The 25,113-nt window shown below is 48.5% G+C and overlaps 1 protein-coding gene across 3 annotated transcripts in view; it reads right to left on the bottom strand.

Moving 5' to 3' along the window:
- Positions 1–24,876, bottom strand: part of Glyr1 (glyoxylate reductase 1 homolog (Arabidopsis)) — a 48,462-nt gene extending 23,586 nt beyond the window's left edge. For 2 of the 3 annotated variants that reach the window (XM_013011413.1, XM_013011414.1), the window contains exons 1-10: positions 24,804–24,876; positions 23,711–23,747; positions 22,667–22,746; positions 11,820–11,958; positions 11,111–11,353; positions 6,219–6,305; positions 5,021–5,077; positions 4,463–4,513; positions 4,307–4,380; positions 1,594–1,693 (exon numbers count right to left, since the gene is read on the bottom strand). In XM_013011413.1, coding sequence (XP_012866867.1) covers positions 1,594–1,693; positions 4,307–4,380; positions 4,463–4,513; positions 5,021–5,077; positions 6,219–6,305; positions 11,111–11,353; positions 11,820–11,958; positions 22,667–22,746; positions 23,711–23,747; positions 24,804–24,841 — 906 coding nt within the window. In that variant the 5' untranslated portion in view covers positions 24,842–24,876. The remainder of the gene's footprint in view (positions 1–1,593; positions 1,694–4,306; positions 4,381–4,462; positions 4,514–5,020; positions 5,078–6,218; positions 6,306–11,110; positions 11,354–11,819; positions 11,959–22,666; positions 22,747–23,710; positions 23,748–24,803) is intronic. The other variant, XM_013011415.1, reaches the window with a different exon arrangement.
- Positions 24,877–25,113: the final 237 nt, after the last annotated feature.

The raw sequence follows: 25,113 nt of genomic DNA, 5'->3' as shown, positions 1-25,113 counted from the left end.
ACCAGCGCCCGGCTGTGGGCTTTTTTCTTATGTTTAATAAAATCATTACATTACTCTTTTTTTAAAATTGTATTTGTTACCAGTACATCTAGCTAGTATACCTTTCAATTTGTTTATTCTTTGTTGTGGGATATTACCAAAACTACAATTCATATTTGTTGTTAGTGGATTTGAGTGCTTGTAAACTCCAAAAGAGCTACATTAATAGTAAATTTCATTTTTTCTGGGTTTTTTTTTTGTTTTGTTTTGTTTTTTGGCCAGTCCTTAGGGCTTGAACTAAGGGCTTGGGCTCTGACCCTGAGATTTTTTGGTCAAGGCTAGCACTCTACCATTTGAGCCAAAGCTCCACTTGTGGTTATTTTGGTAGTTAATTGAAGGTAAGAGTCTCATGGACTTTCTTGCCCAGGCTGGGCTTTGAGCCATGTTCCCCAGATCTATTTCCTGAGTAGCTAGGATTACAGGCATAAGACACTAGGGTCTGGTTCTCCCCAAGTTTCTAAGCAATTGTCCAGAGAAGCTTTCCTTGAGTGTTGAGTCTACACAGTGATAACGAACAGCCCTGCCTCAGGCTGCCTAAACTGGTCTGTGTAGCCTTTCAGTAATGAGGTCTCACAATGTGTTCCCTACTTATTCACAAGAACTAGAGGAGCACTTTTTGTTGTTTTTGCATTAGGATCTTGGTATGGCCCTGAACTTGGACCAAACTCAGAGCAACCCTTTTGCCTCAACCTCTACAGTAGCTGATATTATAGGCATGTACCAAGCCAGAGTACTGTGCTGTTTCGGATGACCTGTCCAATGCCATGCCCTTTGAGCAGGTGCCTCACCTTCTCAGGTGAGGATACTGACAGGAAGGAGGTCTGATGCATTTGTGACATGAATTTGGGACTGACGTAAACCTAAGTTCGTAACTGCTTTGTTCTCCTGCCTCCCTGGGAGGAACAGTCCTGTGGGTGACATGGAAGTTTTCCAATCACAAAGCAGCATGGGGTTGGGAGGGTGGGCCAGTGGTAGAGAATCTGACTAGCAAGTTCCAAACTGCCAACTCCCTCCCCCCACCCCCCCAGCCCCCAAACAAAATCAACACCAAGAAAACCTAGGATGTACAGAGGCCCTTTAAGGGAACTACAGGTTCTCCATGTCCCTGGGATAGGCAGCTGAGGCGTCCTGGTCATTCTTACTTAGACAGTAACTGGAATTCAGCACTAGCCCATGCCTAGCCTAGTGGCACCGGTGTGCCCAGGGTGCTATGTGCCAGGACCTAGATAGCCTCAAGCTATCTGTGACCACCATCCATTATCTAACCTCTATCCCTAAAGGTGACACCCAGACAGAGGAAAAATCTATTGAGTAATCTTAGGCAACCGCAGGGAGCATCTTTATCCTGTGTGTGTATGTCAGGGTGCTGCATTTGCTGGGCTTGCTTCTTAGTTGGCACTCTGTCATTGGAGACATATCTCCATCCCTAGGCATTTAGTTTTTCTAATAACATCTACCTGCCAGGATTAGGTTTGGCTTCTCCTTCACCCTATGTGGAACAGTGAGTAGTCACCCGCATTCCAGGGACCAGTACATCTGACTCACAATACTTACTTTTTCTGCAGTCCGGTTCCATACAGTCACCGTGTGACCCATCTTTAGCAAGTTGGAGACAATGCCACTTCCCATGAGGCCAAGGCCCAAAAATCCTATCCTGAAAGAGAGATGGATCAGGTCAGGGGTGGGGTGGGTGGGCCTGGTATGTCCTCCTTGTAGACCAAGTCAGGCTGGAATTTAGGATGCTAGAAACATGGCCCGAAGGTTGAGTGAGCTGCAGCCATATGGCACCTCTTCTTCTCCTGTGGGACTAAACACCAATGCACCGGTCCAAACCCTCCCCTCTACAGAACAGAGAACGACCTCTATGGCTTAGGCCAACTCTGCCCCTCTAGGCCTCTGTCTTTCACCAAAACTCTGGAATTTTCCTCACAACCTTCTGTGTTTGCCTTCACTTCCTTCGCTTTGACCTTCCTGCCACTTTTCACTTCCACTGCTGTTTCTTCCTGCTTAAGAGGATTTTCATCTTGCCTAAATGTCTTTTCCTGGCTTCTGCCCTTTATTTTCTCACACAGGACAATGACCAGATCAGGGATGCTTCTTTATGTCTCAGTCAGTCACATTCATGTTCTTGTGGCGACCTGGCTTTTCTCCCAGTTCTAGATACCCTTTGTGGCTTTCCCATTCCGACTCCTTGCTATCTTCTCTGCATTTTTGGTCTTCTGGAATAACATCTTCAGTCACTCTTGCAAATTGTGCCCAGATCCCTCACCTCCTGCTGGAACATTTGCTGTGTAGAGGCCATGTTCAGCCTACACCATGTCATTTGGATCAAATGCTGAAAATGAAACTCATCACTTCCTGTCCGTTAAGTTGCATGCTGATGCTTAAAAAGGAGGTCTCATTTGTCATTCACAGACTCTCTTGGTTGTGCAATTTCCCCTATGCAACAATCAGAACAGACTAATTCTCTTCCTTTTCTTCATGTCCCAGGAAACCCAATAGACTTGGGGATGATGTCTCTGGATTTCTAATATAACTGATGTTATCACTGTGTTTCATGAACAGATTTTCTGCTGTGGTTTATATGCTAGGTACAAACTGCTGACAGAACAGTAAGCAAGGTCTTGCTTTTAGTTCTCAACCCTTGCCTGGCCTGCCTTGTCGTTAACTTTGTTTGGTGGCAGTAGGTAATGAATTTTGGGGCTTTGCATTTGCTAAGCAGGTACTCTACTGCTTGAGCCACAGATCCAGTCACTGTGTTCATTAATGGTGGTGTCTATCTCTTCCCAGCTTGCTTCCTTTCCACCTACTCTTTTTCTCTAGTCAAGGTTTTGCTATGTAGCTCAGCCTGATACAGATCAGAAGTCAAGGCCCTATGGGGCTGGGAATGTGGCTTAGTGGTAGAGTGCTTGCCTAGCATGAAGCCCTGGGTTCAATTCCTCAGTATCACATAAACAAAAAAAGCCAGAATTAGCACTGTGGCTCAAGTGGCACAGTGCTAGCCTTGAGCAAAAGGTCAGGGACAGTGGGCAGGGCCTGAGTTCAAGCCCCAGGACTGACAAAATAAAAAAAAAAGTTAAGGCCCTCAGACCCTCCTGCTTTAGTCTCTGGAAGGCTGAGATTAAAGATGTGCACCAGGGGGCTGGGAAGATGGCTCAGTGGTAGAGTGCTTGCCTTGCATGCATGAGGTCCTGGGTTTGATTCCTCAGCACCACATAAGCAGAAAAAGCTGGAAATGGCACTGTGGCTGAAGTGGTAGAGCACTAGCCTTGAGCTGAAGAGCTGAGGGACAGCACCCAGGCTCAGAGTTCAGGCCCCACAACTGACCAAAAAAAAAAAATGTGCACCAGCATGACCAACAACATTCCCCTCTGCCTACAACCTAACAAGCTCCTCCTTCTTCACCTTCAGGGAAGTTTAGTAAGAACAACTTGTAAAATCAGTCATTTCAACTGTAAAAGTTGTTCTGGTCTGGTCTGGGGAACAATTATATGGAATACACCCTCTTGCTGAAGAAACCCTTCCTACCATGTGACTCTGTATCACAACTGGCCTACTGAGGAGAAGCAAAGTCAAGTCTGGGAGCAAGTTCAGTCTGGGGAAGGGAGGACATAGGCTTTATTCCAAATATCTTTTTTTTTTTTCCCGTCTGTCGTGGGGCTTGAACCCTGGGCCTGGGTGCTGTCCCTCAGCTCTTCAGCTCAAGGGGAGCTCTCTACCACTTGAGCTACAGCACCACTTCCCCAAATATCTTAATCTTCTCAATCTCCTGTAGTAACTCTGGAGATTTTCTCACAGGTGAACAAAGCTAGTGACTTTCTGTGTATGTGTGTGACAGTGTTGGGGCTTGAACTCAGGGCCTTGTGAATTCTCTCAGACTTTTCACCCATGATTGATGCTCTACCACTCAAGCCACACCTGTATTTCTAGCTTTCTGTTGATTAACTGCAAAGGAGTCTTACAGATTTGTCTGCATAGGCTAGCTCTGTGCCTCGATCCGCAGATCTCAGCTCTCTGAGTAGCTAAGATGACAGGTGTGGGGCCCTGGTGCCTGCTGAGTCCAGTCCCAGGTGGCTGAGAGTCTAACCTCTGAAGTAAGCGCACTTGCATATGAACTCAATGGGAGTTATGGAGACAGCCCTTGAGCCTTGAGACTCCATTAAGGATTTGTGTGACAACTACCATCTTCAACTTTAGCTTCTTTCCATTCGACCCCAGCCATCTCTGGGGTGGCAGAACCCAACCCCAGGCTAACGCCAGCACTTACTTTTTGTCTGTGGGTGTGACACTGCCGTTCACTGCTGTGCTGTCCGCTGCCTGGATGGAGGTGGAGCCAGTTTCCTAAGGATAGAAAGCACACATCATCTACCTGCCCACAAAGAGGCAGGTTAAGAGAAACATGGGAGGCATGGAGCCTACATACCTCTTCACAGACTTTCAACTTCTTTGTGATTGCCTGGTAACAGACAGCTGGCTAATAAAGAGGGAGGAAAAAGACCATGTATTAAATGGAATGGCTAATGAGTCTTCATTATAATTCTACAAAAGGTCAGGCCATTACTGCTCTACTAAGCTTACTGTGGACTGAAGGAAGTCTCAGAGGTTCTTAGGGGCCCGGCACTCCAAGGACTGAGTCATATGCCAGATTTATAGAGTTGGTCACCTAGAGCCACAGAGTACCAGGCAACATTTGCAAGGCTCGGCCTAACTATGAAGAGGTGCTAGGAATGCTTCCCTTGCAAGATATGGGGTTGTTGCTGTTGGCTTAGTCGCCCCGGCTCCCCCACAGTGGCTGATAGTGCACCCTGTCTGTTCCTCTTACCGTGGACTCTGGGTTCTAGCTTCCTTTTGGTTTATTCTGAACCTTGGCAGCACGTGTGGCTTCCTTATAGGCTGACACTGACTCTGGCAGTTGCTCTGGCTGAGGTAGCCACTCTTGGTGGCCAGCCTGAGCCAGGGTGGGAACCTCAAAACAACTCACCTTCTCTGTCTGGCTCAGCAGGAAATGGTGGAAATGAGGATCTGCATCTTTGACTGGCTGAAACCAGAAGACAGTGCATGTAGTGAAGCTGCTTCCCAGTGCCGCTTCCTCCTGCCTGCTAGCTGCACTCCTCTCAGCATTTGCCCACGCAACCCAGCAGAAGGATCCCACTTCTGTGTGTCATTCCAACTATCAGAGTGACCCAGGTGCGGGATGCTGACAGCTTACGCCTGCAATCCCAGCTACTCAGGAAGTGGATTTGAGGATTACTGTTCAAAACCAGCCTGGACAGGAAAGTCCACGAGAGTCTTATTTCCAATTAACCAGCAAAAAGCTGGAAGTGGAAGTGTGGCTCAAGTGGCAGACCACTAGCTTTGAGCAAAAAGACTAAGGGAGGGCTGGGAAGATGGCTCAGTGGTAGAGTGCTTGCCTTGCATGCCTGAGGCCCTAGGTTCGATTCCTCAGCACCACATAAGCAAAAAGAAAAAAGCTGGAAGTGGCGCTGTGGCTCAAGTGGTAGAGTGCTAGCTTGAGCTGAAGAGCTAAGGGACAGCACCCAGGCTCAGAGTTCAGGCCCCATGACCAGACCCCCCCCCCCAAAAAAAAAAGACTAAGGGACAAAAAGACAGTGTCTAGGCTCTGAGTTTAAGCCTCAGTAATTTTGGGAGCATGTGTGCGTGCGTGCACACGGGCACGCACACACACGCGCACACACACACACACACACACACACACAAACAATAGTGGTATGCAATCCCAAGTCTAATGGCCGAGTGGCAGACTGAGCTCTCATCTGCAGGGTGGAGGGTTTTCCTTTGTTGTTGTTGCTGTTGTTGTCATGGGGCTTGAACTTGGGGCCTGGGCACTGTCCCTGAGCTCTTTTGTTCAAGGCTAGAGCTCTACCACTGTGAACCACAGCTCCACTTCCAGTTTTCTGGTAGTTAACTGGAGATGAGAGTCTCACGAACTTTCCTGCCCCTGTTGGCTTTGAACCGTGATCCTCAGATCTCAGCCTCCTCAGTAGCTAGGGTTATAGGCATGAGTTAACCAGTGCCTGGCTGGTTTTACTTTTTCATCTGTTGTCTTCTGGAGTGTCTTATAATCAACAAAACAAAAAGCAGAGGGGAAAAAGAAAAGGGAATCATATCTGGCAATGCCCATTTGCCAGGTGGTTTGACCTCTCAGGAGAGCTCCTTACCTCGCTTGCAGTCGGCTGCCACTTAAACGAGGCCATGGGTCCTGCCATCACCCCCTTCACAGTACTCGACTCAGGGATAGTGAGGTCCTGCAGAGGACAGGGAAAAGCAGAGCATCAGCATACTTCCCTCCTTTGTGTCCCACTGAGTCCTGACGACACCCCTGCAAGTTCAAGTCGATCCCCAGCCATAGGTCTGCTGACAGTCCCTGGGAAGAAACAGGGCAGATTTCCTATTTATACAACACCAAAGTGAGCCTTCTCTACCCTTGATAAGCATGTTCATGTGTCTAAGCAGCACACGGAGGGTGTTAGTGAAGAGCCACAGGGAAAATGTCCTGGTGAATGGTGAGCAAGACAGCAGCAATAGGGTCATATGGAATCCACCACGTGTTATAGAAGAAGCCTTGGTGCCTGAAGTTGCTGCACCTGCCCATGTTTACACAACCAGGGTGGTCTCCCAGCCTTCCTAGGCCCGGGGTCCCTACTCTTTTTCTTCACAGGTATTCTACCTTGCCCACTCATTCCCTCCCACCCCAGCGGGCCCCCCAATATTTCCATTAGAACATCTCTGCGAATCCCGTGTGACGGAGAGCCCTCCACCACTGCCATCCCACAGGCTGGGGGTGTGGGGGTCTCTGGAGTCCTTTCTAATGCCTTGTCCTCTAACACACTGGTGGTGGCCGCTGCTCTACCATTGCACACCTGCCCTGACTCTCACCACCCTCGCTCCTAACACCCGAACTCACTGCCATCACCTGTCTCCTACCTGACGTCAAACTAAACCTCCCTGCATCTGTGCTGCACACCTGCAACCTAGTCTCCATATAGCAGAGAGTCATTTTCTAAAAGTCAAGTCAATCCTAGCTCCTTAGGAGGCTGAGATCTTGAGGATCATGGTGGATCATGGTTTGAACCACGCCTGGTCAGAAAAGTCTGTGAGACTCTACCTCCAACATAACCAGCAAAAAGTCAGGCTGGAAGTATGGTTCAAGTGGTAGAGTGTCAACAGAGAAGGTAAAAGGCCATCGGTTCAAACTTCAATACTGCCAAAAATAAAAAAGATAAATCAGACCTCAAAGCAGCTTTCCGTCCCACAGTGAAGGAAGCTACAAGGCCTGCCACTGCCCCCTCACAGACCCCCGGTACCCTAAGCACGCACGATGTGTCCTTGGCTTTGTCTCTGGTAGAGGCTCTGCATCTCTGTTGAATGGGAACTTATTTCGGTGGCCCCCTGTGCCTTCCACAGACTATGATACTGACTTACAGGGCTTTCACAATGTTGGCCTCACGAAGCCCTCAACACCTCATGACAGAGAACTCTTTTGGTATCCATTTTATAGATGATCAAGGTGTGGAGAGTTGTGAGCAGCTCTGGCCACTAGTGAGGCAGATTAGATTTAAACTCAGGTACTGCAACTCCAGAGCTAATGCATCAGGAGCATGTTCTAGAAAGGCAAAAACTTTGCCAGCTATCTATTCCAGAGTCCACACTGGGGCCTATGTGTCTAACATGTAGTTGAGGTTCAACCCTTTTATTGGCCAGTTCAGGGGCTTGAACTCAGGGCCTGGGCACTGTCCTTGAGCTTCTTTTTTGCTCAAGGCTACCACTTGAGCCACACTGCCACTTCGGCCTTTTCTGTTTATGTGGTGCTGAGGAATCAAACCCAGGGCTGTGAGCCACATTCCCAACCCCGAGGTTCAATCTTTTTTGAACCTCGGGAGAAGGTGATGGAACTTCCTCCTGGAGAGACTGGCTGAGCTACGCTTTTTCTCCAACATCTGGCTCGTGGTGGTGCTGCTGTGGCCATCTGACAGAGGGCGGTTTGGGGGGAAGAGAAGGCTGCCTCAAAGAATGTTCTGCAGTGACAGATGCTCTGTGTCTGTGTGGTCTGACACAGGAGCCCCAGTCACGTCATCACCGAGCACCTGACACCAGGCTTGGTGACAGTGAAACTGAATTTTAAATTATTTTCAGGGTAATTTACATTTACACAGTCACCAGTGTAGTTCTAGGGATGGCACAAAGGAAATAAGAAGAGCATAGTCCTCAGGCCAGAACCAAGAAGACTGCGGCTCTCTGCCTCTCTTGTTAGAAGTTCAAAATTTCAGGAGAGTCGCAGGCCTGACCAGGTAACTCCTATGGAGTTGTAGCCCTGAGCTCAGGACACTAGGAAGAACTCCAGGGAGAGGTGTGAGCCTGGCTGGTAAGCCTGTCACTGATTCGTGCAGCTGACACCTCTAAGACCAAGGTCACCTTTTCCATTATCTCCAGGGGCAGAAGATTCTATAGGGAAGGAAGTTACCTGGGACTCTGCCCAGCTACCAGCCCATGCTGCATTGCTTCTGAAAGGAGTTTGCCAGTCAAATAACCTGTCACTATGCCCCCCCACCTCTCTTCTTCTTCTTCTTCTTCTTCCACTCCCTCTTCCTCTCCCTCCCTCTCCCTCCCTGCTCCAGCACAGATCAGGTTGGAAGACACACTGCACTTCCAGTGCCAGGCACAAACTTCCTCACGCATCTGCAGGTGCTGAGCTGAAGCAACTGTTCCGCACCTCCAGCCAAGCTCTATCCTGCCCTTTCACGGGCGGCCAAGGCCAGGCACAAAGTCCGTGCAGAAGGGTCCCCACAAAGAGGCAACGGCAGCTAGAACTTCTGGACTAAGCCTGGCTTCATGTTACTACCCTCCAAGTGAATAACTCAGCCCCAAAGGCCAAGTGCTTTTCACTGGAAGCTTGAAGAGAAGCCTCTAGAAGCAAACTCAGGGACTTGGAGACTCCTCTGAAGTAGCCATTCACTCTCACTACACAATTAGCCCTGGTGGGTCTGGACAAGGTACCTCACATTGCTCTACCCTCTGCCTGAGGACACACCCAGTCCTCATAGCAAACGCACAAGGCACCACCATCAGATGAGGAAACCAACGCTAGGAACTCAGCCAAGGTCATCTCTGGCTCCAGCTAGCAATCCAAACCAGGGCTCTCATCCTAACTTCTCCTCTGGACCTCCCTTCATCCAAAAGGAGGATGCTTCTCTCCAGAGGGAGGCAGGCAGAAGTATGTGCGATACTTGCCTTAAGACAGAATGAATTTAGAGGGCAGAACCTCACAGCCCAAATTTCTTAAGGATCCCAAGGAAATAAGTTCAAAAGTCAGATCACACTTTTTTGAGTCAGGCTGAGCCATGTTGCTGTCTAAGCTCCCCGTACTCCGAGGTATGCAAGTTTCTAAACCCCTCCTGGTCAGAAGAGGGGAGGGCCTCTTCTTAGGACAGTGGGAAGGACCTTGTACAGGAAGGGACCACACAGAGGCTGCCACAGGCTGAGCACAAGCACAGGGATACTGCAGCAGACATACAAGTGATTGTAAATTTGAGTTAGCTTCCAACATCTAAAATTAGAATGTTTCACACACAAATATGTCTCCCTAGTGTCTCTTGAGGAAAACCAGACAACCTGTCCTCTGTTGGCCAGAGCAGGACCTGGCCAGACCCCAGCTGCAGTCAGCCTCCTGCTTTCCACACACACTCGAGACCCTTGTGCCTGCACAGGCCGCTCCAGAGGGTTCCACTGCCTGCCTTATCCCCCACTGCTCCCACCAGCCATCTGGCTTCTGCTGCCTCTGTCCTGCTGCTGCTGATAGGCCCTGTGCTCTCCAAACCCCCTCCTTTCTTTCATCTTGAAATTCTTCTGAGACTGGACCCAGGTATTACCAGCAAGAAGGCAAGAGATATGCCAATCCCACTTGATTTCATCTGGTGTAGCTTCCAGTCTACCAACCCCGACCACATACTTTCTCTACAGGAGGCCACTGCCCTGCTTTCCCCTCTTCATTTCTCCACACAAACTCAGAAGTCTCTGGGTTCACCCATCCTTTTCCAGTCTCACCTCCTTAGCCTGAACCTTCAGTCTGATCTACAGCTTGCCTGAAATTCATTACATTTAAAACATAACTGGGAGCCAGACACAGCTGACTCACACTTATAATCCTAGATACTCAGGTGGCCTAGATCTGGAGGATTAGGGTTCAAAGCCAGCCTCAGCAGATCAGCAAAAAAGCAGGGCTGGAGGTGTGGCTTAAGTGGTAGAATGCAAGCTGTGAGCAAAAAGGTCCTGTGAGCCCAAGGCCCTGAGCTCAAGCCTTACCAGAGACAAACAAAAAAGCAAACAAACACAAATACAAAAATCCAGAAAACTAGGGCTGGAGCACATCAGCTCCACTGAACAGTGATTGCCTAGTTTTTGCACACAGTCCTGGACTGCATCCCCAGCACTACAAACAACAGAACCCCACAGCTCTCTTCTCTTCCTTGAGCCAGCTCCACTTTCTGACCCAAGGACTCCATGCCTGCCAGAGGCAATCACCACCATTTCCCTAGGAGTGGAGCCTGAAATGACCGCTTCCCTTGTTTTCACATTCCATGCCTGTGGGGAGGCTTCTTCCAACAGGCACCTCACACACGCCTTTAGGAGTGCTTGCCGTCAAGCCCCTCTTCTCTTCCCCCAGGATCAACTAAAGCACACCTTGGTGCAGAGCCACCTTGACCCCTAGGCTCTCTACAATCCAGGGCCAACCTGCCTTGTCCATCGCTCAACTCCAGTCCTCCACCTGTGCAAAGACATTCACACCAACACGGGCCTCTCTTGGCTATGCCCTCCTCCCTCCATTCTTGCTGGTCTTTCCACGGCCTACATGCCCGCTCAGCTGGCTACAGCTCGGGGTGGGGGGGGGCGCTCTGCCTCCTGTTCCTGTGGCACCTGTATGTCCGCCTCCATCTGGGCTGCAGGATTCCTTAGGACTCGGTGCCCACTGGGTGAGCGGAAGCACACTCAGAGCCCAGCTCTACCTGGCACAGAAGGAATTCAGGAGTCCCGGAAGCTACGTAGTAAGACAAACCTTCTCGTCCTTTGGGGGCCGACCCCGCTTCCGGGGACTCTGCTCTTGGGCTCTTTTCAGAGAGCATTTGGAGCCTCTCTCTGCAGAGCCTGAAGTCACCCTCTTCTTTCCTTCTCCCATGTTCTTCTTCACCTTCCCTTCAGACAGGCTAAGTTTGCGCTTTTCATCACCTGAGTTTGGCCTACTTCTCTCCTCACTGGAATTACGCCGACTCTTGTCATCAGCAGAAGTGTGGGATGATGTCTGAAAGTTCAATAATAATAATGATAACCACTACCACAGCTGCGCTGCCGCCACGCCACCGCCACGGCTGCGCACTGCTATAGGAACTTCTGTGAGTTATGCTCACGGTCACTCTACAGAACAGGGTCCTTGCTCACCCCTCCTGCGTTGGGGGGGTGGGGGTGGGGAACCAAGTCACTGTCCACAGACCCAAAGCTACAAGGTGGGCAGGGTACAGTCCCAGAGGCTGCTCCTAAGCTCTGGGCCACGCTCGAAAGCTGAGCTACGCTGTTCCTCCTAATGGCAACAAGCTCCTCAGAAAGGTGGGCGCAGGCATGGGGCTGCAAGCTGAGACTGGCACCTTAGAGCCCATTCCTCTCTCTCCAGGCATCTCATAAGAACCGAGTTGTGGTCTGGTGACATTTCATATTTCGGAGCTATGCACAATTCCCAGTCTGGTGTCAGAGGAAAGTGCAGTGTCTCTCACCTGGTCTTTCCCTTTGGCTCTCCTGAGGAACTCTTCAACAGCATCCACAGCTTGCTGGAACCGTTTGCCCTTGTTGATCTTTATCATTTCCTCTTTATGAGCATGGTAGGGCTTTAGCTGTTCCACTTTGATCCAAGCACTGGCAGAAAACAGACACAAGAAGGGTCTGAGCCAGACTGCACACACCAAACTGTACTAGAGGTCTCGCTACAGCAGAACTTTAGAAACTATCCATTGGTTTAGCTGGACTTTGAAAAAGGCTTAACATTTTCAAAACAGAATATCAACCATCCCAAACTTTTCTTTCTTTTTTGTCAGTCGTGGGGTTTGACCTCTAGGCCTGGGCGCTGTCCCTCAGCTCTTCAGCTCAAGGCTAGCGCTCTACCGCTTGAGCTACAGCGCCACTTCCAGTTTTCTGTGGTTTTATTGGAGATAAGAGTTTCACAGACTTTCCTACCCGGGCTGGCTTTGAACCGCGATCCTCAAATCTCAGCCTCCTGAGTAGCTAGGATTGGCAGTGCCCGGCTCCAAACTTTCCTTTTCTTCTGTGCCAGTCCGGAGCTAGAACTTAGGGCCTGGGAGTTGTCTCTGAGCTTCTTTTGCTCAAGGCTGGCATAGTATCTCAAGCCACAGCTCCACTTCCACTTTCAGCTTTTAGGTACTTTGGTGGAGATAAGTGTCTCATGGACTGCTCTGGCTGGGCTTGTTCTGAACCACTATCCTCAGGTTTTAGCATCATGAGTAGGTAGGATTACAGGTGTGAGCTTCTTTCTCTTTCTTTTCTTTCTCTCTCTCTAATTTTGTTGTTATTATTAAGGTGTTTTACAAAGGGGATACCATTTCATTAGTCAAGTAATGAGTACATTTCTTTTTGGGCAATATCACCCCTTCCTTTGCTTTTCCCCAATTTTTTCCTCCCTCTGCCCACAAGCTGCAGAGCTTGTTTTGGTGGTACAAGGATTTGAACTCACGACCTCGTTTGAGCCATACTCCCAGCTTCGTTTTGCTTCATTTTTCAGTCGCAAGCTTACCTAGGGCCAGCTTCAGACAGTGATCCTCATACTGATGCCTTCTGTGTTGCTGTGATTACAGGTACTCATCACTATACCTGTCTTACTGGTTGAGATGGGGATCTTGTTAACTTTTTGCCCGGGCTGGCCTCCAGCTGAAATCTTCCCAATCTCTGTCTCCCTAGCAGCTGGAGATTACAGGTGTGCAATACACATAGAGCCCTCCCAAACTCTTCAGCTTAAAGTCTATCTTCTTGTTTCAAGAAATAGAACATAGAGACACCACCAAAAGTCAGAACATTTCTCAAGAGAAATCACTGTTATACATGACTTCCTTTCCCGCTCATCCACCGGTTCTCAACACTCAACCACCTATATGCTTTCACTTGTTCAGGGCAGAGGGAAACTGGAGTTGAGTCTGTCACAGCTCAGTGCACAGCAGAAAACGTCTCATAAACCCCTGGAAATCAGGAATCTGGAAGCATTATAAACTATGGCAGTGTTACCATACAAGATGACTGACAATCTGCTCATCAAATGAGAGTCAAGAGATATGGTCAGGCCTACACCACTCAGCATGTCCTAAAGCTGGCTACTTTTATAGATAACTGTAGCCACTGAGCCTACATTTGTTCCTAAGTGATGGTATCCATGGCTACTGAGCCACGGGAAACATATGGTTTGGGACAAGGGCAGCAGTCACCAAAAAGAAGCTTTAAAAAATGATATTCTTGACAGCAAAGGCAGGACAATTACTGACATGGAATTTTTAACTTGTACCATCAGAGGGTAACAGGTGAAGGTGAGAATGGCAGCTAGCTGCCTACTATGGAAGACCTGGCCTGCTCCATTCACCGAGCGAGTCTGCTACAGGTAGCTTGCTATGGTTTCCCTACATGAAGTTTCAGGCCTACGGAGTGCAATTATAAAAGAAGGTAGTTACAGGTTTGGCAGGGTTTCAGCTAATTTGCACAAGTAATCCTTACCCTGTAATATAGCCCTAATAGCCTAACCTTTAGAAAAAGTGGGTCAGGCTAAGGACATAAAAACTGGGGAAACTCATCAACTCAAAAGCCCTTTCCTTATAGAAAGGGAGAGAATGGGGAACAGCATAGGGACCAACCCTGCATTCTGCATGCTGCGCAAGCAGCTATGATGATGGGTTAGAACAGCACAACAGCCCTGGAGCCTTTGGGCTCCAAGTACAAGGGAACAAACCATGGCCAGGCCTGTCATATATAGCTAAAGGAAACTGCACGTAGATACAGATGCTCTCTGCAGAGCTGTGACTACAGCAGTGAAGCAGAAACTTCTTGGCTTACTGTTTGCAACTCTAAGTGACAGAGCCATGGGCCCAATCCACATGCAGGAGACATGGAATGAGATTTTAATACCCTGATCTTCTGGCAAGCATCACTGATTGCCTCCCCCACTGCCTCCTGCTGTACTTACAATGACTCCAAGGCTGGATGTGGTCAATCAGATGCAAAGACAGTAAAGCCTCCCTTTTTTTCTGGTTGGTCACGGGGCTTGAACTTGGTCTGGGTGCTGTCCCTGAGCTCTTCAGCTCAAGGCAAGTGCTCTACCACTTGAGCCACAGCACCACTTCCAGTTTTCTGGCGGTTAAATGGCGATAAGAATCTAATAGACTTTCCTGCCTAGGCTGGCTTTGAAATGTGATCCTCAGATCTCAGCCCCCAGAGTAGTTTAGAATTAATCGGTGTGAGCCACCAGCACCTGGCTAGTCAAGCCTCCATTACAAATAGAACCTCTAAGACCACAACCCTGCAATGAAGGAGCAGGGCAAGGCACAGCTCTCAGGACCTGCCTCAAGCAGAGACCACATGACTCCCAGAAGTGTTAACCCCACCCACTCCTTCCTGCTGCTGCTTTTCCACCTCCCAGCCAGTGTCCATCAACCTCTGAATCAGAAAAACAAAAAACACAGGCCATGGTGCCTCTGGACGAAGCACCAATAAGTCAATATTAAATGCTTTTGGCCAAAGGATTTTAGATACATTTTGGAGATCGCCTAGAAGGAACAGTGGAGAAAAAATTCTACTCACTCTCCAGATAGGAAGCTGAGATAGTAAATGAAACTTTCTTGTTTGCAACCATCTCTGAAACATTAAATTGGTTTCCTAAATGAACTGACCATGCAAATGAGACCTTAAAGGCATAAAGGAAGTTGGGTGCTTTATACATATGAGGTGTTGCAGCTGGGAAGGTGGCTCAGTGGTAGAGCGCTTGCCTTGCAAGCATGAGGCCCTGGGTTCCATTTCTCAGCACCACATAAGCAGAAAAGGCCAGAAGTGGCGCTGTGGCTCAAGTGGTAGAGTGCTAGCCTTGAGCTGAAGAGCTGAGGGACAGTGCCCAGGCCCAGAGTTCAGGCCCACGACCGGACCCCCCCCCCCGCAAAAAAAAAACCAAAGCAAATACATATGAGGTGCTGTAGCTTACAGCTGTAACCCTAGCAACTCAGGAGGCTGAGTTGGAGGTTTGTGGGCAAAGCCTTTAGACTCTATATCCAATTAGCAGAAGAAAACACAAAACCCCTAAAACTGGAACTGTAGGCATGACTCAAGTATCAGATCATTAGCTGTGAGCACAAAATCTGAGTGAGAGTTGGAGGCCTATTGTGGAAGAGGCATCTTACAGCATCACACAGCCAGCCTTTTTAATAAAACATCAGCTTACCATAGGCAAGGAGGAATTCCTCCTGAACGTAGAGACTTGAGTCACTTTCAGCATTTCTAAAGGTGAACCTGCAAGTCCTCTAACAGAGGGTACTCCTGTTACAGAGAACCTCGGGAATGCACCTCTCCAAGCTTCACAGAGGCACACCTGGGCCTGGCAACAACCAGCGCGCACGACATAATCATGGGATAAATGATGTCTTTGGCCACCCTCAAGGGGACAGGAAGCCTATCAGCAGTTAAAAAGTGCTAGAATGGGGGCTGGGAAGAGCGCTTGCCTTGCATGCATGAGACCCTGGGTTCGATTCTTCAGCACCAAATGAGCAGAAAAAGCTGAAAATGGCGCTGTGGCTCAAGTGGTAGAGCGCTAGCCTTGAGCTGAAGAGCTGAGGGACAGAGCCCAGGTCCAGACTTGAGGCCCCACAACTGAAGACAAAAAAAAAAAAAAAAAGGTCTAGGACAGGTCTAGAACAGCTCAGCTTGGTAAGGCTTATGTACTTACTTTTATTTTTTGGCAGTAGTATGGTTTGAACTCAGGCCTTTGCCCATGCTAGGCAGGCTCTTGACCACCTAAGCCAGCCCCCCACCACCACCCCAGTATTTTTTACTTTGGTTCTTTTCTATGTCAGGGCCAGCCTGGACGCCAATCTTCCTATTTCTGCTTCTATGTCGCTGGAATGATGGCTATGTAACATGTACTACAGCACCCAGCCTTTTATTGACAGAGAAGGAATCTTGTACACTTTTGCCCTGGCTGGCCTCAACCCTTGATCATCCCAAGCTCTGCCTTCCAAGTAGCCAGGATTACAGGCGTGAGCCACTTTGCCAGCAAAGTGTTTCACTGTCTTTTTTTTTTTTTTTTCAGTCAGTTGTGGGGCTTGAACTCTGGGCCTGGGTACTGTTCCTCAGCAATTCAGCTCAAGGTGAGCATTCTACCACTTGAGCCACAGCTCCATTTCCTGTTTTCTGGTGGTTAATTGGAGATAAGAGTCTCCTGGACTTTTCTTGCTCGGGCTGGCTTTGAACTGGGAACCTCAGATCTCAGCCTCCTGAGTAGCTAGGAATACAGGAGTGAGCCATCAGTGCCCGGCTTTTCCTGTTTGTTTGTTTTGGTCTGTCGTGGGGCTTGAACTCTGGGCCTGGGCACTTTCTCTGCGCTCTTCAGCTCCAGGAAAGCGCTCTACTGCTTGAGCCACAGCGCCACTTCCAGTTTTCTAGTGGTTTATTAGAGATAAGAGTCTCATGGAGTTTCCTGCCCTAGCTGGCTTTGAACCGTGATCCACAGATCTCAGCCTCCTGAGTAGCTAGAATTACAGGTATGAGCCACCGATGCTCCACTTTTACTATTTTTTAAATGACTAATTTTTTCTCTCTCTCTCTAGCTGTAAACAGGAACCTAGGGCTTTGTGCATGTAATCATGGGCTCTGCCAATAAGCTACATACCCTAGCCTTAAAAGACTGCTCCATTTCATCCCCTGTAATAAGTTATTACTTGTGATTTTCCTCATATCCTTCTTGCGAGGAACAGATGGAGCCATTCCTTTTCAGCCCAATATGCTGTGGGTTGTGGAGTCAGAAAAATCAAGCTTACTCAGTTTATGTCTAAAGTACAAGGCTTTGCTTTTATGTTCAAGGGAGTTAATTACACATTACTTGTGGCAGTAAGTGCCAGAAAACAAGCTAACTGGCAATCCTTGAAGCCATTATAAAGGGCTGGAAGGTCCTTTGAGATCTGGTTAAGTGTGAAAACCAAGGACAGAAGGGAGAGCAGTGTGCAGCACACTGTGCAGAAGAGTCAAAGGAACAGTTTGTAGACTCTGCCCTGCTACCTTGGGAAATCTATCTACTTGGGTGGCCAGGGATGGGGATGACTGCTACAGGCTATTGGTAATGCTCAGAGGATGCTACCCCAGGACTTTCTGGTTTGCAGGCTTGCTGTGGTTGGAGCCTGTTTGGCTGCTAGTGTAAATGCACCTGGTATGGGCAGTGTACCCTGGTGTCTGACACACTTATCTCCAGTCTCTTGACTGTGACCACAGACTTGCCACAAAGCTGCTCTTAAGATTACTCCATTCAAAATGAACTAAAAGGAAAAAAAGATCAGTGTTTTCCAACATTCCTACACTGCAATCTGTGCTCACTCTCACATGCGCCTGAGGTGCGGCACACAGTGGTGACTGAGGGACGGAGGCAAGGAGCACAGGTGCCCAAAGTCCAAAGGTAAGACCAGAGCAGGGCCAGAGACATCAAGGTGAGGTGCTATCACTGTAATCTAATAAAGATACCAACAAAGATTTGTAGGTAAGAATGATTGACAAGGTTTTAAAAGTTTCTAAAACTTGAAGACACTCTCAAAAGCTGGAAGGAGCTTTTGAACTATGTTGTTCATATCAATGCGTGTGGGCCAGGCTCTACTACGCCACTGGAAGTTCTTTTTTTTTGGGGGGGGGGTCCGGTTGTGGGGCCTAAACTCTGGGCCTGGGTGCTGTCCCTCAGCTCTTCAGCTCAAGGCTAGCATGGAAGTTCTTATCATGACATGACACTGGCCAGGAAGGGAGTCACCCACCAGGAGGGCAGGAGCCACTGCTGCTGGAGGAGGGGAATCTGATTGATGTAATGTAGGGAACTAGCACCTAGCCCTGGCACACAGGCACTGCTGAGTCAGTCAAATATCTGCAACACTGGCCCTCATGATCCACTTGGCTCAACTTTGTAACTACTACATGGTATTGGGAAGTGAGTCAGGTGAAAAGAAAAAGGGGTGCTTGCATGGATACAATCAAGTATGCTAGACTGTTCTAGAAGGGTTACTGTTGGCACTACTTGAATACCTCACACCCAGTCAGGCCTGCCCCACCTCAGATGTGGCTTGGGGTAAAAAAGCACCTTAGCCTGGAATAACGGACCTCTTACCACTGAAACCTGCAACCGCTGGTCTGTTTCCTCATACAGGAAAAATGAGAACCAGCAGTGACTCCATCTACTTCCTGAAAGGGCAGAAGTGAGGATCCAATGGGAAGACTGCAAGCTACCCAGTGTGTTCCTAAGTTGCTTGGTTTCTGGTGGCTATGGAGCACCTGCAGACTAAGCAATCCATCCCTCTGATCAGTGAGCCACTGCCACCAGCAAGCAGAAACCTCCTGGAGCTCTATTTCGTCTGATGGGCAGCCCCTGCTGACCAGCCCAGCCCATGCTATCTCTCATACAAATCAGACACTTCATGTCTGGTTGCAGTCCAGTTTCTAAACAATTGAGATCACTGTGTATCTCATAGTAGGGTTCCCTTTTCACTCTCTAATTAAAGTCCATGCTAATAGAAGACAGTAACAACTACATCTACATTTTTCTTAAGTAGTGTGTCAATTTAAAAAGTGAATGAGGCTTGGAAGGTGGCTCAGTGGTAGAGTGCTTGCCTTGCATACACGAGGCCCTGGGTTTGATTCCTCAGCACCACAGAAGCAGAAAAAGCCAGAAGCGGCATTGTGGCTCAAGTGGTAGAGCTCTAGCCTTGAGCTGAAAAGCTGAGGGACAGCACTCAGGCCCAGAGTTCAGGCCCCACAACTGGCCAAAAAAAAAAAAAAAAAAAGTGAATGATTTTGATGGAATCCCTTCTTCCCTGGAATACAGGAACAGACTCTATCCAGACCAGGATTGTAATTGTAATTGCCCCCAAAGCAATCTCACGTCTTGAAGTTAAAGGTGAGGTAGATAACAGTTTTACCATACCCACTTATAGCTCTGTCCTTCAGAGTCATCTCCAAAAGAATACTGTATTTCTGAATCAACCACACTACCTCTAAAGCGACTGTTTCTTCTTGAACAGTCACACAATATTCTACTTTCAGGACCCTTGATTTATTAAAGGCTGGTTCCTAACCACTTATGTCCTTTTAATAGCCTTTGCTTTTCCACATTAGAGTCCTACCTCTTTTGTCTCTTCAGAATTATACTCTGCTTTAAACAAACAATCAAACACATGAGCTCTACCCTTAGCCCTGTCTCTGAATCCTAACTAGCTCTCCCTGATCCTCATGGAAGCAGGAACTGAACTGCACATACTATTAGTGGCCAGGCACAGCACAGTTTCCCACAAGGGTATAATAGTATATGGTTTCTGTCCAAATTCCAAACAATAATGTCCTTAGGAATCTCTCCAGTGTACAACCACTTTCATTCACAGCAGTTTGTGTCTGGCTCTTTCACATTTTCTTTACAGGCACCTGCTTCTTACTTTTCTCCTTATGACAAATCTATACAATGACCTGATATCTGCTGGGATGTGAATAATGCTTAAAAGGTCAAATGCTTAAAAAGGCCAAAGAACTTGCCCAGCTGGATCCAGCATGTAAAGCTAGTACCAAATCCAGAACTCTTTCCCCAAAGTAATTTGACACCACCAGCCAATCTGGAGATCTCCCTTTCCAGGAAGAAATAAAATACTAAATAAAATCTGCCTAAACACTGAGAACTAATTTGCATTCTACCTTTAGAGAAAAACTGTGATCCTTACCTTTGTTTCCCTCCCTCTCTATGCTGGGAATTGAACCCAGGGCCTTATGAATGCTAACTGCACACGGAATTAGCATTGCGCTAGACCGTTAGCCCTTAACAATTTTTTATGTTCAACTCCATGAAGGAGCTGAAAAGGTTTGTTGACATTCCTAATAGCTGGCTCATATCCGCTTGCATAAAGACTTTAAAATCATAGCATTGCAGGGAGCCACTGGCTCACACCTGTAATCCTACTCAAGGCTGAGATCTGAGGATCATAATTCAAAGCCGGCCTAGGAAGTAAAGTCTGTGAGACATTTACCTCTAATTAACCAACAAAAAGCTGGAAGTAAATTTGTGGTTCAACTAGCAGAGCACTAGCCTTGAGCACAAAAGCTGAGGCCCTGAGTTCAAGCAAAATGACTGGCATGCACACACACACACACACACACACACACACACACACACAAACCAACACTAGTAGGGTGTGATGTTGTATTCAGGGTGCACAAGCTCTTTAACGGGTTGCACCTGTTTGTGTAGTGGAACACCCAAGTCCATTCAACTCCACTTGTATGTTCTATTTCCAGTACATCTTAAACACAGGATCATGTATTCATGTAGCTTTGCAGTACTTAAAACCAACTACCAGACAATGGCTCTTGGGCTCCGAGGAACCTGGCCGAGTTCCATTCTTGTTCCAAACATGTCTAATTCTTCACTTAACCAATCAGGTTCAGCCAGTCACACTGCCGTAGTTATTCCCAAGGATAGTTACCCTACAAGAGAGCCTCTTCCTTTATAAGATACCAGCTAACCCCACTGCCTGGACTGCCCATCTGGATTTGGGTCTATCTCCAGAGCTGGAGTGCTCCTATCATCCTCCTTGGTCCTTGCTCTTCTCTGCTGACCGGAATTTCCCTCTCCCACACCTGCTTCATGACTGAATCACTCACTCTACACACACAGTCCCACAAAACTGCTAAAGTCTTGTTACTGAACTGAACCTGTGAGCAGGGACTCAATGTTCACTTCCCTACATACTCCTTCAGTGTCAGCACTGCAAACGGGGACACAAACAACACAAATGCTTCTCATTGGACATGTCCATGGCATGGAAAGAGCATTCTCTCTTCTAGAGGTGCTGCTCTCACTGCTCAGGACCAGTAACTCCCTTGACAGAATGACTCTTGCCAGAAGTCTGGCTACCTGGTTCATTGTGATAACTAATTATCTGCTCGTGAAGATCAACATACCAAGCAAACTGAAACCTGGAAGAGTATAGATAAATTCCTAAAAGAGTGAAATACACTGCTTATAAGGGATTTTCAGCCAGGCGCCGGTGGCTTACACCTGTAATCCTAGCTACTCAGAAGGCTGAGATCTGAGGATCCTGGTTCAAAGCCAGCCCGGGCAGGAAAGTTCATGAGACTCTTATCTCCAATAAGCCGCTAGAAAACTGGAAGTGGTGCTGTGGCTCAAGCGGTAGAGCACTCGCCTTGAGCTGAAGAGCACAAGGACAGCGCCCAAGCCCAGAGTTCAAGTCCCACGACCGACAAAAAAAAAAAAAAAAGAAAGAAAAAAAAGAATTTTCATCTGGAATATTACATATTGACTTTTTTTTTTAACAGTGATAAGAATCTGAACTTAAAAATCTCATGCATGCTAGGCAGGTGTTCTACCGTTCAACCCATGTTTCCGATCCCTTGCTATTATATTGCTTTATAGAAATTAATATTTTAACCACTGGTATCAGGTTTCCCAGAAAAGTCACACTTTCCCTCCCCAATTTTTTTTTTTGTCAGTCGCGGGTCCTGAATTCTGGGCCTGGGCGCTGTCCCTCAGCTCTTCTGCTCAAGGCTAGCACTCTACCATTTGAGCCACAGCCACTTCCAGCTTTTTCTGCTTATGTGGTGCTGAGGAATCGAACCCAGGGCCTCATGCATGCAAGGCAAGCACTCTACCACTGAGCCACCTTCCCAGACCCTCTTTCCCTAAATTTAAAGTCACATGGCCCTATAAGAATCATAAAAAGAAATTGAATTACTTAAGGAAATCACATTAGACCTAGGTAATCAACCTGATAGTGGTGAAAAAGCTAAAGAAATCACTGGAAATTTAAGCCCTTGATGTGTTTTCTCCTATGATCTTATACAAACAAACTCAATTGATGATTCTGAATTCCTCAGCATTGACACACTTCTAATAACAAAGCATACGATTACAATGCCACAGCAAGTCACCTAATTCACCAAAGAGAACCAAATTAGGATAGCAGTGTTAGTTTTCGCTATATACTCCATGAACAAACCATAAGGACATATTGCCATAAGGATATATTGCCATTAAAAAAGAATGGAGCATAGTTTTGGTTCAAGGGATCATGCTAGAGTCAATAAGACAGATGTGAGAAGTTATCGTAAAATGATAGACACACGTAGCAGGTGATGAACTGAAGTTCTTACCCGGCTGACAGCCCCAGGACAATTCCTTTGAGATGAGAATAGCACCTTTTATTTAGCTTATGAAGGCATCATCCCTACACAGTTATAAGAAGCCTGACCTAAGAATCCTCAGAATATTCTCACAGCTGCTCAGACCCGGGGAAATGCACGTGGGTAAGGTGAATTCTTGGTGAATACTACTCACTGATCTTCTGTTCCAAAAAACTTTACAAAGAAGCATTTCTTTCCACGTGGTTTCTTCAAGTCCTTGGGTGGATTAACAATCTAGAAAACAGAAAAAACAAAGGGAGGGGGAATTGATGGCAATACAGCAGCATACTAGAAAAGTATTTTTAGTTCTAAACTGGAACAAAAGGAAAAAAGGATTAAAAAAAAAAGTAAAGGAGTATGTAGAAAAAGAACCCAGAGCCTAGTGCTTATCTCTGGCACTTTTCTACTCAGCTGGGTGGAAATGTACATACTTTCTAGCAGTGCCCTGCAGCTAACATGTTGCACAGCTTTAAGCAGATACAGTATCTCCGTCACTACTATGGCTCCTGTCACACCAGTGGTCAAAACTAAGTTCACTATCATTCTCCCCATGGACCTGTCATCACTGAGGTAATGTACTTCAGTTGCAGGAGGAGTTGGGACTAGAAATAGTGCAAGGAAAGGAAACTGAGGCATAGAAAACACCATATTGCACAATCTAAAGCCATTTCCTGGATCCCTGGCAAGAATATACAAGCAGAACACTTGGAGAGCTACCATAGATCACCTCGTGCAAAATATGGAATGCCAACTCCAATGCAAAGATGTACTGGGAGCAGCACATATGGTAACAAGGGAAGAGGATTTAAACTTAGTCAGGACAAAAATACTTTGGCTTTTCGCTAACCTACATTTAGATGTCTCTCTTCCTGGAAAATTTATTTTCTTCTCCTTTTGTTAGATTTAAGCACATAACTAAGTCCAAATCAGAATACATTTCTGGGGTTAAATACAACAGTATATTTCACAAACCATTTCCGATGCTAGTAATAATCGATTACTGCAGGTGAAATGATCTGTTTTATATCATGTTACATTCTGTAGTTAACTTGAAACTGAAAGTCTGAGTGCTATCTGAATGAGTGCAGTTTAATTCAGTGCTGCTGGCTAGGCAAAGCATATCTATCTCATTTCTCACCTCTTCAAACTCAACTTCAGATACTTTTTCTTTTCTTTTCTAAGTAGGAAGCCAACTCACCTTTCCCGGCCACGGAGGATACCTGCCGAGTTTCCCCCTGGAGAAAACACAAAGAGTCAGAACTTGTCCTGGAAAATCCAGTCCATCTCCTTCAACCCACTCAACATGCAATTTATGCTACTAAATCTCTTCGGGCGCTAAGTCGGTGCCAGAACAAAAGCTGGCCAACCGGGAGAGTTCGGAATCCGGCTTCCACGGCTGGGCCCAGGATCCTCCGAGGTGGGATGCAAAAACTGCCTAAGTAAGTGCGTGAGGGGACCGTGCTTTCTTCTGATTGACAAGGGACACAGAACAACAAAACCGTCAAGAGTCACTTGTCTGGAGCCTCCCAAGTGACCGGGGAGGGGGTGGGGGTGGGGGTGGGGGTGGGGGGGGACAGCTGCGTCTGTAAACACAGACTTCCTCTAACGAAGTCTGGTGGAATTCACCGGGAGACCGGCAACACGGCTTTGACAAATGCTCATGGAAGCCTTCTCTGGATCAGGCAACCAACTACGCAGCTCCGGGGAGGCGACGGTGGTCGGTCTCGGTTCGGGCGACGGCCCGGGGACGCGGGAGCAGACCACCAGAGGCGCCCAAGGCGGCCCCGGCCACCGCCGGGCCATCCATCGTCAGAGACGTCCCCCTTCCGCTTCTTCCAGGGTCAGCGCCGGCGGTCGGGCGTGGACAGCGGCGGCGGAGCGGGCCGCGCGGGGCTCGGAGGGGGCCTGCCCCGGCGGGATGGCCTCGCGGGTCCCCCGGAGCTCCCCAGCCTCCCGGGAAGCCTCGGCAGGGACTCCCGGGAGCCGGCGTCCTCAGGAGCCGCGGAGCCTCCCTCAGCGGGGGGCGCCGGCATCCGGGTCCCGAGCGCAGCCCTCCCCGGGACGGCTTCGGAGCGCTGAGCCCGGCCCTCCGCGGCCACCCTCGGCCTCGGTCCCCCGGGGACCGACTGCCCCTTCCGCCCAGGGTCGTCCGCGTCGCCGGCACCCCGTCTTCCCCGCTCTCCGCCGCCAGGAGCGTGCAGAAAAGCAGCTCCGGGGCTAGCGGCAAACCCCCGCGCCCAAGAGGGCAGCTCCTCGGCGCATTTCGCTTGGCCCGGGCCGCCGGGACTCACCACACCAAGTCGCCGAGCCGCAGACTCACAGCCGCCATCTTACCACCCAACCACCGCCGCCGCACGGGCAGCCGGGAACTACAGGTCGCCCCGCGCCGCCCATTGGAGTGGACCTGGCCACGTGACGGGGGCCGGCTGTCAGCGGCCACGCCGCCGCCCTGACGTCACCGCGGCCGCCGCAGCTCATAGGCTGGCGCGGCGGCACGTGACTCGGGCGCCTTGGTCTCCGCGCGCCGGAGCCCCGAGACTCCCGGCTGTGTTCCCCCTCTTTCGGGCTCGTGACAACGAAGCGTCCACGGTTGGTGGTGGT

The sequence above is a fragment of the Dipodomys ordii genome, unplaced genomic scaffold, assembly GCF_000151885.1.
Source record: "Dipodomys ordii isolate 6190 unplaced genomic scaffold, Dord_2.0 Scaffold14, whole genome shotgun sequence".
NCBI lineage: Eukaryota > Metazoa > Chordata > Mammalia > Rodentia > Heteromyidae > Dipodomys > Dipodomys ordii.
This window is presented reverse-complemented; position numbering and strand designations above follow the sequence as displayed.